A 12,058-nucleotide genomic window follows, 5' to 3' on the forward strand; every position below is an offset into this window, starting at 1 on the left:
CCCTCCTGTCGGGGGAGAGGGGCAGACATAGGCTTTCTGTGCTGTGTCTGAGGTGCCTGTGACCTTGGGTTGCAGTGTTGGGGTCCCGGCTGGGGCAAGGACACAGCGAGGCAGGCAGCAGCCGACTGCATCCCGTCTCTGGGGCTCCACTGCCTTTCTCCGGCTCACTCCTGGCTGACCATGGCAGGTGGAAGGCTGCTGCAGGTGGGCCTGCGTGCTCCCTCTTTCTGTAGAAGTAAGTGGCCGGCTTCCTCTCCTCTCCCAGCTTCCTTTTTCTCACCACCCCGTTCTTCCTCATCAGCATTCTGCCCCGTTTCTTGCTTCATCGTCTATCCCTGGAGGGAAACTACCTGTCTTCTTTCACCTGGGACAACTTCTACTAAACTCCCTGCCATGGGGAACGCTGCCATGCTGCTAATCTAGAATAACTCACAGATGGTCCTACCTGTGACTGTTAAGGCTAAGCTAATAGGGAGAGATAAATGCATATTGTGTTGGTTATTCAATCAAATATAGAAATAAATGCCTGCTCTGGGCCAGACACTAGTTTAGGTCCTTTATGGGGGCGGGCGGAGGGCTCTTGGCTGTACATTCATTGTCAGTGAACCTCCACGAGCTCCCACCACATGCACAGCGCTGGCCTGGGCAATGGACCTTTCTCGGGGTGCACCCTGAGCTCAGTGCTGGGAATGCACGGGTGAATCTGTCATATTCTTTCCTTGGGAAATTGCGGTCCAGCAGTGGAGACCGATCTGCCCACAGACGGTTCAAAAATAAACATAGCGAGTGATATGGGAGGCGTGAGCTCTTACCGCTCTGTGACCTCAGGTGAGGCACCGAGGCTCTCTGAGACTCAAGATTTTCATTAGTAAAGTAGATGGATGAACAGGGTTCTCGTGAGGATTAGACTCATGTAATGCGCTTAGCAAAGTGGCACACCAGAAGAACTCTGTGAATTATTATTATTATTAAAGTTATGTCTATATAGGAAGATTTATCTAGTGACCTTGTTTATTGAAGCTGAATGCTGCCGCTTTGAGCACATGTGACGACTGCTCCATGTCACTTCCTGGTAGCCACCTGCTGTATTCCTGGGACCAGGCAGGGAAACTGAGGCCTCCTGGGTGTGCCCTGGCTGTAAGACTTCTCCCAGGTGTGATACCAAGGTGCGTGCCACCTCGTCATCTCCACTAGGGCGGCTAGAGATGGGGCCCTGGAGATGCCAGGGTCTATCTGAGCACCGTAGAAAGCAGCAGGGGCAGGTCCTGGAGTCAGGCAGCCCTGGCCCGAGTCGACAGCGAGCTAATTCCAGTTCTGTCTGGTTCCACAGAAACTGCACCCTTATGGCTCTCTCCAGCAGGAGATGGGGCCGGCCAACTCAACCAATGCTACCCAGGATAGAAGCTTTACCTCATCAGGACAGACTCTGATTGGCTGAGCAAACCCAAGGGCAGGACTCTGCTTCTGGCAACTTAACTCTTTCTTGGGCATCCCTTACCACACAGTAACCTCACCTCAACTGGACCCAAAACGGAGGACCAAGATGGTGGGCCTAGGGTCATCTGAAGGGAGTGGCCCCACGGGTGTGTGGACTGGCGTCAGAAGGACCACAGTGGTGTGAGAGGCCCTGTGGGCAGATGCAGACTGGCTCAGAAAGTCCCAAATGGAGAAGACCCAGAAGCTTATTCCCTACAAGGAAGAAGGAGGTGAAATAGCATCTGGGCTACCGGTGGTTCCAGTGCCTGCCTCAGGGGCAGCAGGAGAAGTTGGGAGAGGTCAGCCCTGATGGAGAACAATGCCAGGATCCGCTGCTGCCAGAAGATATCTCCACCCATTCACTCATTTTTCATCTGAACTCATGCGTTCATTCCTTCATTCATCAGATATTTTTAGGGCGTCTACTTTATGCCAGGTTCTGGGCTAGGAGCTGGAGATACTATGGAGAACGAGAGGGACATGGTCTCTGCGCTTATCAAGGTTTCAGTCTCAGTAGGGGAGAGAGCATTACATAAACACCAACACACACACACGGGGTTACACACTGTGATCATCTATGGAGGAAAAGAAAGGATTCCTTTAAGAGAGAATATTATTAGAGATTGCTGTGTGTGGGTGTGGGGTGGGAGAGAGGAAGAGCATAACCTTTAAGCCAAGGAAGGAGTTAGCCAGTCAAGGACTTTGGAAAGGATTTTCCAGACAGATGGAGCAGCCTGCGAAGAGTACCTGAGCTAGCAAGGAGCAGGATGTGCTGGAGGAACGGAGCCCAGGCCGCTGGAGCTGGAGCTTAGTGAGGGGGAAGACCAAGTAGGTGGGGGCCAGATCGTACAGGGCTTTGGTGGTTAATGTATTGACTGCATTTGAGACACAGTGGGAAGCCATTGAAGGCTTTTGAGAAAGGGAGTCACAGACTCTCAGGGACATTTCTAGACGATGAGAGAACCCAAGGAGGGGCCCAAGTGGGTGTGAGGAGATCAGTTTTTTTTTTGAGGGGGGGGTCCCTTCAGTCCTCCAGGTGATGGGTGATGGTGGCCCGTCCTGGATGATGTCTGGGGAGGCGAGTATGTGAATGCCCAGACCCTCGGGTAGGGGAGGCTCTGCGATGAGAAGAGAGAGTTTCCTGTCCCTCCACTGCTCTCACCCTCATCCTCCACTGTGTCTCACTCTTTCAGCGGATGCACGTAAGGATGGGGCCTTCCTCACAGAGCCCCCTCCTGGTGAGGCCTGGGTAGGGACCAGTGCTGAGTTCTGAGAATGTCCCTGGGAGTTGGGAGTTATGGGTGCTTCAGCTGGCCAAGGTGGTCAAGTTCACAGCCCCCCAGCCTCAGCAGGGGTGGCCTGTGCTGTCCCTCCATCCTGTGAACACAGCCCTCTGGAAACTGACTGGGTTTGCTTTCTGCAGAGCTCCTGAGGGTCGGGGACTGGGGCTAAGTGAGGCTCAGCACACTTAGAGGAGGCCGTCCTGCCATGAGGCTGACAAAGGCCTACGTGGGGGCAGCGATTAGAGCGCAGCCTGCTCACTGCTGCTGCATCTTCTGGTGCAGCCCAGCGTTGGGCAGCTTTCACACCCTTCTCTAACTGCGCAGACATAGCTCACACACAAAGGGTATGTGTAGGATCAGGGTCATCTGCATAGAAAGGGGGTCAGAGAGGCTGGACTTCAGTTTAGAGAAGTCCCCTTGGAGCTTGGACACTCCGTGTTGTGTCTTTTAAGAGCTTCTCCGTGTCTTTAGAGAGGGGTCTTGTGCCCTGGTGAGTTTGCTCAGCTGCTTTGGCTACTTGACCCCTAAGAAGGGTGGCCCAGAAGAGAATTTGCCCCTTACCTCCCACGGATCACCCCTCCTCCCAGCCTAGGAAAGATCAGACACGTCGCATCAGTAATCTAACAGGGGATCAGCCCAGTGTCCTGCCCAGCAGGGGAATAGCCTGGGCCTGAAGTGGGACAAGTGATCTGCAGTGTCTATCAGCCGAGACTCCGCCTGCAGGGTTAATTCTGAGCGGCTGAGCAGCTGAGTCTGCACAGACACAAGCTGCACCATGACTTCATTTGATTCCCTTTTACAAAATGACATTAAGGGGAGTGTGAGGCGCAGGAGAATTGCCTGTCTGGGAAGACAGCGAGCTTTTCTCTCCCGGACCTGGGGACCTACCTCTGTCCACCAGACAGGTGCAGAGGACGGGGGAGCTCTGGCAGCAGGGAAACGGAGACTCGGAACACGGCACTTAGCCCTGGGGACGGCACTTTCCTCTGGCTTGTCCCAACAAGCTGCTGAGTGGAGCGGAAGCTCCCGTCAGGGTCCTAGACCTGGCTGGCTGCTGGGAAAGCAGACATCAGCTCCTGGAGGGCCCTGGACCCATCTTCCCAGTGACTGTTGTGAGCCACAGCGCCATTGCTGCTCTGCCTCTCAAATCGATGAGACAATTAATTTGGCTCCACGGGCTCGAGAAGATGAAATATGACCGGGTGGCCACTGCTCCTCAGAGGCCCAGTCCATCCCAGACGTCCAGGATGATGAACGCATCGAAATCGCATTTGAGAGTCATAATCACGGGAAACATGGCCGAGCCCCTCCCTCCACATAAATCACGCTAAGAAGCTCACACAATGGTCTCTTTCCTGATGGGCCAATTGTCTTGGTGTGTGTCTCGGGGCGAGCTGGGAGCATGGGAGCACAACCATTTATTGTTGAAAAGGCCATCTGTGCGATTTGAATACAAAGTGATTCTTTAAGTTCCCCACACATCCTTTGATCCCATTTTTTTGTTTTCTTATTGTCTCAGGCTCTGGGTCTGTTGAAACTCCCAGTCTCTCCTGGAAGCAGTCATGCTCTGGTCTCTGCCGCCTGGGTCCTTTGGCCCTTTGGGAGTTGGAACCTGTCGGAAATAATGATGACATTTATTTATGTATGCCTTTTTTTTTTTTTATTCTTTAGTTTAAATTCTTGTTTCATAAATTCTGCCACCAAAGCCTGAATTTCTCATACACGGCACCAAGAGCGTTCTGCAGATTGAAGGTGTGGGCAATTTCACAATGTGGGAGGGCTGCCCACAGCGAGAGCACGGGCTTCAGAGATGGCAACTGGGATCCCCAGGCATTATCTCCCTTAGGCCTCCCAGCAGCCTTGTTCTATGGATGGAAGGAACTAAGACTCAGAGAAGTTAAGTGATTTATCCAAGGTCACATAACTGGTAAGAGACCGAGCTAGTCCTCAAGCCAAAGCCTTGCAACCTAATCCATTGCTCTTTCCAAATGAAAGGTTTGCCTCTTAGGAGTGGAAGTAAGAGAAATCAATCATCTCCTCCAGGAAGAGCCAGGAGGAAGATATCCTGCATGCAGAAATCGTGGCCCTTTAAGCTCTAGACGGGATGCTTTAGGACTAATAAAAATGAGATGCCTTATTCTCTACACAGTGGAGAATAAACTTTGAGTTCATATGGCCCAGGGGTGGCCCAGGCTGACAAGATGAATAGCTTCACACAAGATTTAAGAGGTCTGATGTGAAAGACAAGGTGGAAGTCCTGAAGACAGGCTCTCAGCAGCACTGGGATGGTGGGGTTACCCCATCCCCCTTTTGAGTCTGGCATTCAAGAGGACCAGCAGCACAGTCTTGGGGTACCTGGCCGCAATGAACAGCGGCCGAAGGCAGAAAGGGATGGCTCAGGTTCAGGCCCAGATGCACTGAGCATGAGTACAGGAAGGAGGCCTTTGACCTCTGCCCTGTTGAGGGTGAGGAGAGAGCCTACTCCAGGTTTTGGGCCCAGATTTTGCCAGTTGACTGACTTGGAATCTCAACCCTAAGTAACTGGGTGTCAAATGGACTAGATTTCAGATATTCTCCACCCGCCGCCACCCCCCCCAACCCACCCACCCCCGCCAAACACCTGTTTTCCAGTCTCTCCAGCTCTCCGCCCTCCCCTCCTCGCTGCCCGTCTGGCTGCGGAGAGACTGCCTTCTTCCCACCTTCCTCTTGGCCTCAGTCATCTTCCTATCTTTTTTTGTTCTTAAGGAAGATAGCACAACCTTACCCTCTATCTTGTCTTGACCTCATCTTTCTTCAAGCCTTTCTCTGCATAGGGCCACTGTCCTCCAAACTGTTCCCAGATCCTTGGTTTAAGAGTAGAATAATAACAGTAGGTAATTTATAAGTGAGCGCTTAGGCCGTGAACCTGGAGCAATGCCAGGCTCTTCACCTACATCGTCTCTTTAATCCTCACTGCAGCTTCGTGAGGTTCTTTGTGGTCCTTACACATTTACTCTCATTATACCCAATTGATATAGGTAAGGACGCTGAGTCTTTGAGAAGAAACTTGCCCAAGGTCACACAGCCAGTGGGTGGCTTGGATTGGAACCTGGGTGCCCAGCTCCAGAGCACTGGCTTTGGATTGCTCTGCTCTCCTGCTTTTCAGCAGTCACGGACCATCCAAGCTGGGAGGGGTGGGGAAGCTGAGCAGTCGCACTTCCCGCTCCAAGACCATCGTGGGAGGCCATGGTCCCAGCCTGCTTCTTAAGGCTCGCCCTCTGTCCTCCTGCTTTGTGCCCACAGCTCGGCCGTATTGGATTATTTTCCTTCTCTGAATTCCCCACGCGTGTTCGTGTGTAGGCTATTTCTTCTGCCTGATGCCGCCTGCCCTCCTCTGCTGTTCCTGACACATACAGCCCTCAGCCTTCAAGCCTCCCCTGAGACACCTTTCTCAGACGTGCATCCGAAGTCACCGCTTCCCCCTCTGTATTCCACAGTATTTTGTTCATCTTTAGCACAGTGAGTTAGGCAGGTATGTCTCACCTGCAAGACCGTGAGCTCCTTGGGAGCCAGTGGAGGTCAAGGTTTATTTCTTGCTGATTCTATTACTGCCTGGTCCTTGGTAGGTGCTCAGGAGATGTTGTAGAATTGGATTGGGCCATGCAGTTCAAGCCTCTCACGTTTTGGAATCTAGACGAGGAAACTGAGGCTCAAAAAGGGGAAGTGACCTGGCCGGGTTCATGGGACAAGGTAGTGGCAGAGCCAGGACTAGAACTCGGGTCTCCTGCCTTTCTTGGCTCAGAGCTTTTTCCATTGCACCTCGGCTTTGTAAGACCAGAGCCTGGATCCCCACTTGATCTTAAGCAATCTAATCTGGCCAGACTCACTTCAGGGTTATAGATGCCACCATATCCACACTGACTTCTGGGCATCCTCAGAGGGAAGGAGACCCTTCTGAGACCCAGAACTGCTCCTATGGTTCTCTTCCCTGGGTTTGTGGAGCTCCCTTCTCACTGAGCTCCTTGCCTTCAGAGAAAACCAGAGTAGGATTCTGAAGATCTTTGTTCAAATACTGATTTTGCTTGTAATTCACTGAGTGACTTTGGGCAAATTACTTCACTTCTCTGATCATTTGTTTCTTTACCACGAAAAATGAGGGAGTTGAATTTAGGTGATCTCCAGGAGTCATCCTCAAAGCCTCAGGACTCTAATAACAGGTTAAAAGAAAAAAGAAATCAGACATTTTGGTCTTCACATTGAAACAAGAGTGTATGTGTGTGAATATATGCAAATGTTGTACGTGGTTAATATTCATCATGTACTTGAGACAAATAAGTATAAGTATGAACCTTATACAGGAAGGGGTCCTCATCACAGGCACTCAGACTGTAAGCACAGCCCTGCTCCCTCCCACCCAAATGTGCCTCCTTCAGGCTCCCCCCCCAGGGAAAGTGGCAAGGAGCTTTCAAACCTAGAATCTTCCCCTGGCCCTTCTTTTTTCCTGCTCACTGAACTCTTGTTTTAACTTCACATATACAGGTATACACTTAGGTTCTTTAATCGGACTCCTGGTCTATGGCATAAAGCTCACTTTCAGTGGAAGTAGTGAGAATCTGTGTGCAGTGCCTTTAGTTTCCAGCGTGGTCAGAAGTCTCCTTCAGACTCTTCCCCAGAAGTTGCCACAGACTTTTTCATTCCCTTTAATGTATATCTTCTTTTGCTCAAACACTACTCAGGGTAAATTTTCTAAAACAGTGTCTTTTAAACGTTAGTCGTTTTCCATTTTGGTTAAATTCTATCACAATATAGGTTTCTGCTGTTTCTCCTCGTGGGAGAAAAGTAAGTGTTCAGTAGGCTAGCCTAGGAAGCTGACCACCATTTATAACACAATTTTCAATGGGAAAATGCATTCTGAGACCCATCATCAACTCTCAGATGATTTGGGAATACAGCTCAACACACACCACAAAGCAGAGGATATAATATTTGTTTCACGAGTGACTAGAATTTTGATAGAACCACAGAATCTTTGAGTGTGGAACTGAAAAGCCTCCTCCCTCCCTCACCAGGATCAATCGATTAACAAGCTGATTTGTAGAAATCAAGACCAAGAGAGGGGCAAGAACTTGGCCAGGGGCACATAGTTGGTGCCAGAGCTGGAACTAGGACCCACCGCTCAGCGCTCCCCTTCAGCGGCCTTTGAAGAGTCTGCCAGGTTGGGGACGGGGCGGGGCACAGACTGTCCTAGAGACGCTTGTCATCTCACTCGGCTGTGTTGTCATTAGAAAAAGTAAGTCATCACTTTGGGCTGTCTAATGGAAATAGTGAGAAATAGCCCTGCTAATGGTGTGGGGAGAGGTTGTCTAGTCGGCTGGCTTGTCTATAAATTCCCCACGCGTTCTTGCTGGAGCAGAATGAATGGGGCTGCTGTGTTTTACCTGGAGCTCTGAGCAGGGCAGGGCTGGCGGAGACGCTCCCAGTTCTAAAAATAGTAGTGGGATTGGAGCTGAGGGGAAGAGGAAGGGGCTCCTTCGGGAGCTGGGTGGGACGCCTCACCCCCTTCCTCTTCCTGCCGGGCCCTCTGTGAGGAAGCGGCGTGGATTCAGAGAATTTAGATCTGGGAGGGTCCTGGAGCCACCAGCCGTCACGGCCCCTCCTCACACAGGAGAGGAGACCCTGGAGGCCCGCAGTAGGGAAAGGACTGGCCAGCTGTCCCCAGCCCAGGGGGAAGGTCCCAGATGGCAGGCTGTTTTCCTCCTGCTTTTAGCAAGGCGGCAGCAGGCCGGGCGAGGTTTTCTCTCCCTGCCACTGGGAGCGCACAGGGCCTGGGAACTCCTGGGGCCGGATGTGGTTAGGCTTCCTGAATGTCGCCCAGCAGGCGAGGAGTCCCTGGCTAGTCTGCCCTGAGCCCTGACCTCAGCCAACTGGCCTGCCAGCGCCACGCCTTCCCCTTGCCGTTGTCCCCACCCTTGCTGATTTGTCCTTCTGTCGCCCCCTAGACTGTGTGCAGGGAGGGAGGACCAGGGCCCGCATAGAACCAGCCTGCAGGACAGAGGGCCTAGTGCCTTGGGACCTTTCTCTGCCCATCCCCAGGAACAAGCAGGGGCAGCTAAGGTAGAGGCAGGGGCCTGATTCAGAGGTAGGCAGGCCAGGGGTCAAATCCCAGCTCTGCTTCTCACTAGCTGTGGGATTACTGGCACGTTACCTAGCCTCTGTCAAATGAGACAAGGACATCTCTCTCACAGGGTTCTCCTCAGGAGTAAGGGGAATGGTCTGTGCAAAGTGCCTGGTATGTAGTAGGTACAGACAGCCCTCCGTATCTGCGGGTTCCGCTTCCACAGATTTAACCAACCGCAGATAGGAAAAAAAACCCAAAAACATTCCAGAAAGTTCCAAGAAGCAAAACTTGAATTTGCTGAGCTGGTGACTATTTACATAGTATTTCCGTCGTACAACTAGTTACATGGCATTTACATTGTATTAGTATTGTAGGTAATCTAGAGATGATTGAAAGTATATGGGAGGGATGTGTGTAGGTTCTATGCAAACACTATGCCAGTTCATATAAGTGACTTGAGCATCCCTGGATTTTGGTATCTGCTGGAGGTCCTGGAACCACCCACCTCCCACCACACAGGATACCAAGGGACGACTGTGCTTAGTGGCAGCTGCTATTGCTAGATCAAGCGTGAACATGTGCTTGACTCTGCAGCCCCCTTCCTTGGCCCTCCACCCATGAGGGCATGGCAGGTGTGGGGTTTTTTGTTTTATGAATGCAGTTGACTTTTGTTATATTGTTACAAAAGTAATTCATGTTTATTATGAAGAAAACATTTAGTACAGTTGAAACAGGAGAAGGAAATGTTCACCCTTCATCCCAACACCCAGAGATAACCACTGTTAACATTTTGGGGTGTATCCTGTCAGGCATTTGTTTATACACACATATACGTTTGTGTGTATAAGCAAATTGCAAATTGGGGTTGCCCATGCACACAGTTTTCTGAGTTGCTTTTTTCCATTTAACAATGTAGTGTATCCACGTTTCCATGTCAATAAATGTGCTTCTACAACATCATTTTTAGTGCCTATAGAGTATTTCATTGTGTAGATGAAACAGGTTTTATTTTTAAAAATCTTCAGTAGGTCAACATTTAGGTTGTTGCCAATATTTCATTGTTACAAAAACCTGAGATAAAAATCTTTATAGCTATATCCCCAGCATCCAGTGTACATCTTTGACCCACCACAAATACTTGTTGATAAATGAACGTTTTGTTAGAATAAATTCCTGCTACTAGAATTTCCAGATGAAAGGGTATATATTTGTAAAAAAGGCTCTTGATACCTATTGCCAAATTACTCTCCAGAATGATTGTACCAATTTATAATCCCAGTTAAGATTGACCAATTCATCCTGCTTTGCCCCAGACTCTCCCTTTTTAACATGAAAAATCTTGCTTCCTGGGAAACCCCTCAGTCCCAAGCAAATTGATACAGTCTGGGTAAGAGACCATTTCCCCACACACTCGCCAACACTGTGCATTGTTACATTTTTTAGGAGGTTCATTTCTTTGAGTACTAGAGATGTTGGATGTTTACATGCCTTTCAGTTATTTACGTTACCTCTTTTGTGAGTAGCTTGTTCAGATCTTTTGCCCATTTTTCTGTTGGGCTGTTTATAGTTTATTAATTCACAAGAGCTCTTTATAAAATAAGGATATCTGTATATTAACCTTTTATTTTTTTAAACTATAGATGTTTCTGATTTATGGGTAGTCATATCTGTAAATTGCTTTGGTGGCAGCTTTATTGAAGTATTATTCACAAATCATACAATTTATCCATTTAAAGTGTACAACTCAATGGTTTTTTAGTATATTTACGGACTCGTGCAACCATCACCACAGTCAATTTTAGAACATTTTCATTATTTCCAAAAGAAACCATACCCTTTAGCTATCACCCACCCATTCCCCCATCTCCTCCAGACCTACACAACCACTAATCCACTTTCTGTCTCTATAGATTTGTTCTAGACAGTTCCTATAAATGGAATCATGTAATATTAAGTCTTTTGTGACTGGCTTCCTTCATTTAGCGTGAGGTTTTCAAGGTTTATCCACGTTGCAGCATGTATCAGGACCTTATTCCTCTTATGGTGGAATAATATTCCATTGTACGGCTATACCACATTTTATTTATTCAGTCATCTGTTGATGAATCTTTGGGTTGTTTCCACCTTTGGACTATTATGAATAATGCTGCCGTAAATGTTTGTGTACAAGTTTTTGTGTGGACGTATGTTTTCATTTCTTTTGAGTATATACATAGGAGTAGAATTCCTGGATCAAATGGTAACTCTTTTGAACTTTCTGAGGAGCTGCTAGAATCTTTTCCAAAGTAGCTTCATGATTTTACCTTCCCACCATCAGCGTACAAGTATTCCGATTTCTCCACATTCTCTCTAACACTTATTTTCCTGTTTTTTTAAAGTCATAGCCATCCTAGTGGTTGTGAAATAGCATCTCATGGTGGTTTTGAATTGTGTTTTTCTGATGACTAATATCATATTTATAAATTTAAAAAAATATTATTTTGCCCTTAGTGTTGTGGTATCCACCCCAGGGTTATACAATATTCACTTCCCCCCACACCTTGAACTTTATGGTTTTATTTTTCAACTTTTAACATTCAGTCTATCTGGAATTTACTTTGGTATATGGTGTGAGCAAAAATGCTTTCCATTCTTTCCAAACAGTTATTTGCTCCAGTGCTTTCACATTATGTTAGGATAAGTATCCTCTCATTACACTTTTTAAAAAAGAATCCTTTTCTCACATATTTGTTCTTTTATTTTTTTTAACATCTTTATTGGAGTATAATTGCTTTACGTTGGTGTGTTAGTTTCTGCTTTATAACAAAGTGAATCAGTTATATGTCTACGTATGTCCCCATATCTCTTCCTTCTTGCGTCTCCCTCCCTCCCACCCTCCCTATCCCACCCTTCTAGGTGGTCACAAAGCACCGAGCTCATCTCCCTGTGCTATGCAGCTGCTTCCCACTAGCTATCTATTTTACATTTGGTAGTGTATATATGTCCATGCCTCTCTTTCGCTTTGTCACAGCTTACCCTTCCCCCTCCCCATATCCTCAAGTCCATTCTCTAGTAGGTCTGCGTCTTTATTCCTGTCTTACCCCTAGGTTCTTCATGACATTTTTTTTTTTAATTCCATATATATGTGTTAGTATACGGTATTTGTCTTTCTCTTTCTGACTTACTTCACTCTGTATGACAGACTCTAGGTCTATCCACCTCA

The 12,058-nt window shown here is 48.3% G+C and overlaps 1 protein-coding gene across 10 annotated transcripts in view; it reads left to right on the forward strand.

Annotated features, from left to right (window-relative positions):
- Window positions 1-12,058, forward strand: part of RGS3 (regulator of G protein signaling 3) — a 162,178-nt gene that overhangs the window by 101,682 nt on the left and 48,438 nt on the right. For 2 of the 10 annotated variants that reach the window (XM_033858419.2, XM_033858422.2), the window contains one exon: window positions 1,331-9,816. The exons of the other annotated variants lie outside the window; for them this stretch is intronic. In XM_033858419.2, the coding sequence (XP_033714310.1) occupies window positions 1,331-1,438 (108 nt within the window). In that variant the 3' untranslated portion in view covers window positions 1,439-9,816. Of the gene's footprint in view, window positions 1-1,330; window positions 9,817-12,058 lie in introns of those variants that run through there. 10 annotated transcript variants of the gene reach the window in all.

This window comes from Tursiops truncatus, chromosome 6 (genome assembly GCF_011762595.2).
Source record: "Tursiops truncatus isolate mTurTru1 chromosome 6, mTurTru1.mat.Y, whole genome shotgun sequence".
NCBI lineage: Eukaryota > Metazoa > Chordata > Mammalia > Artiodactyla > Delphinidae > Tursiops > Tursiops truncatus.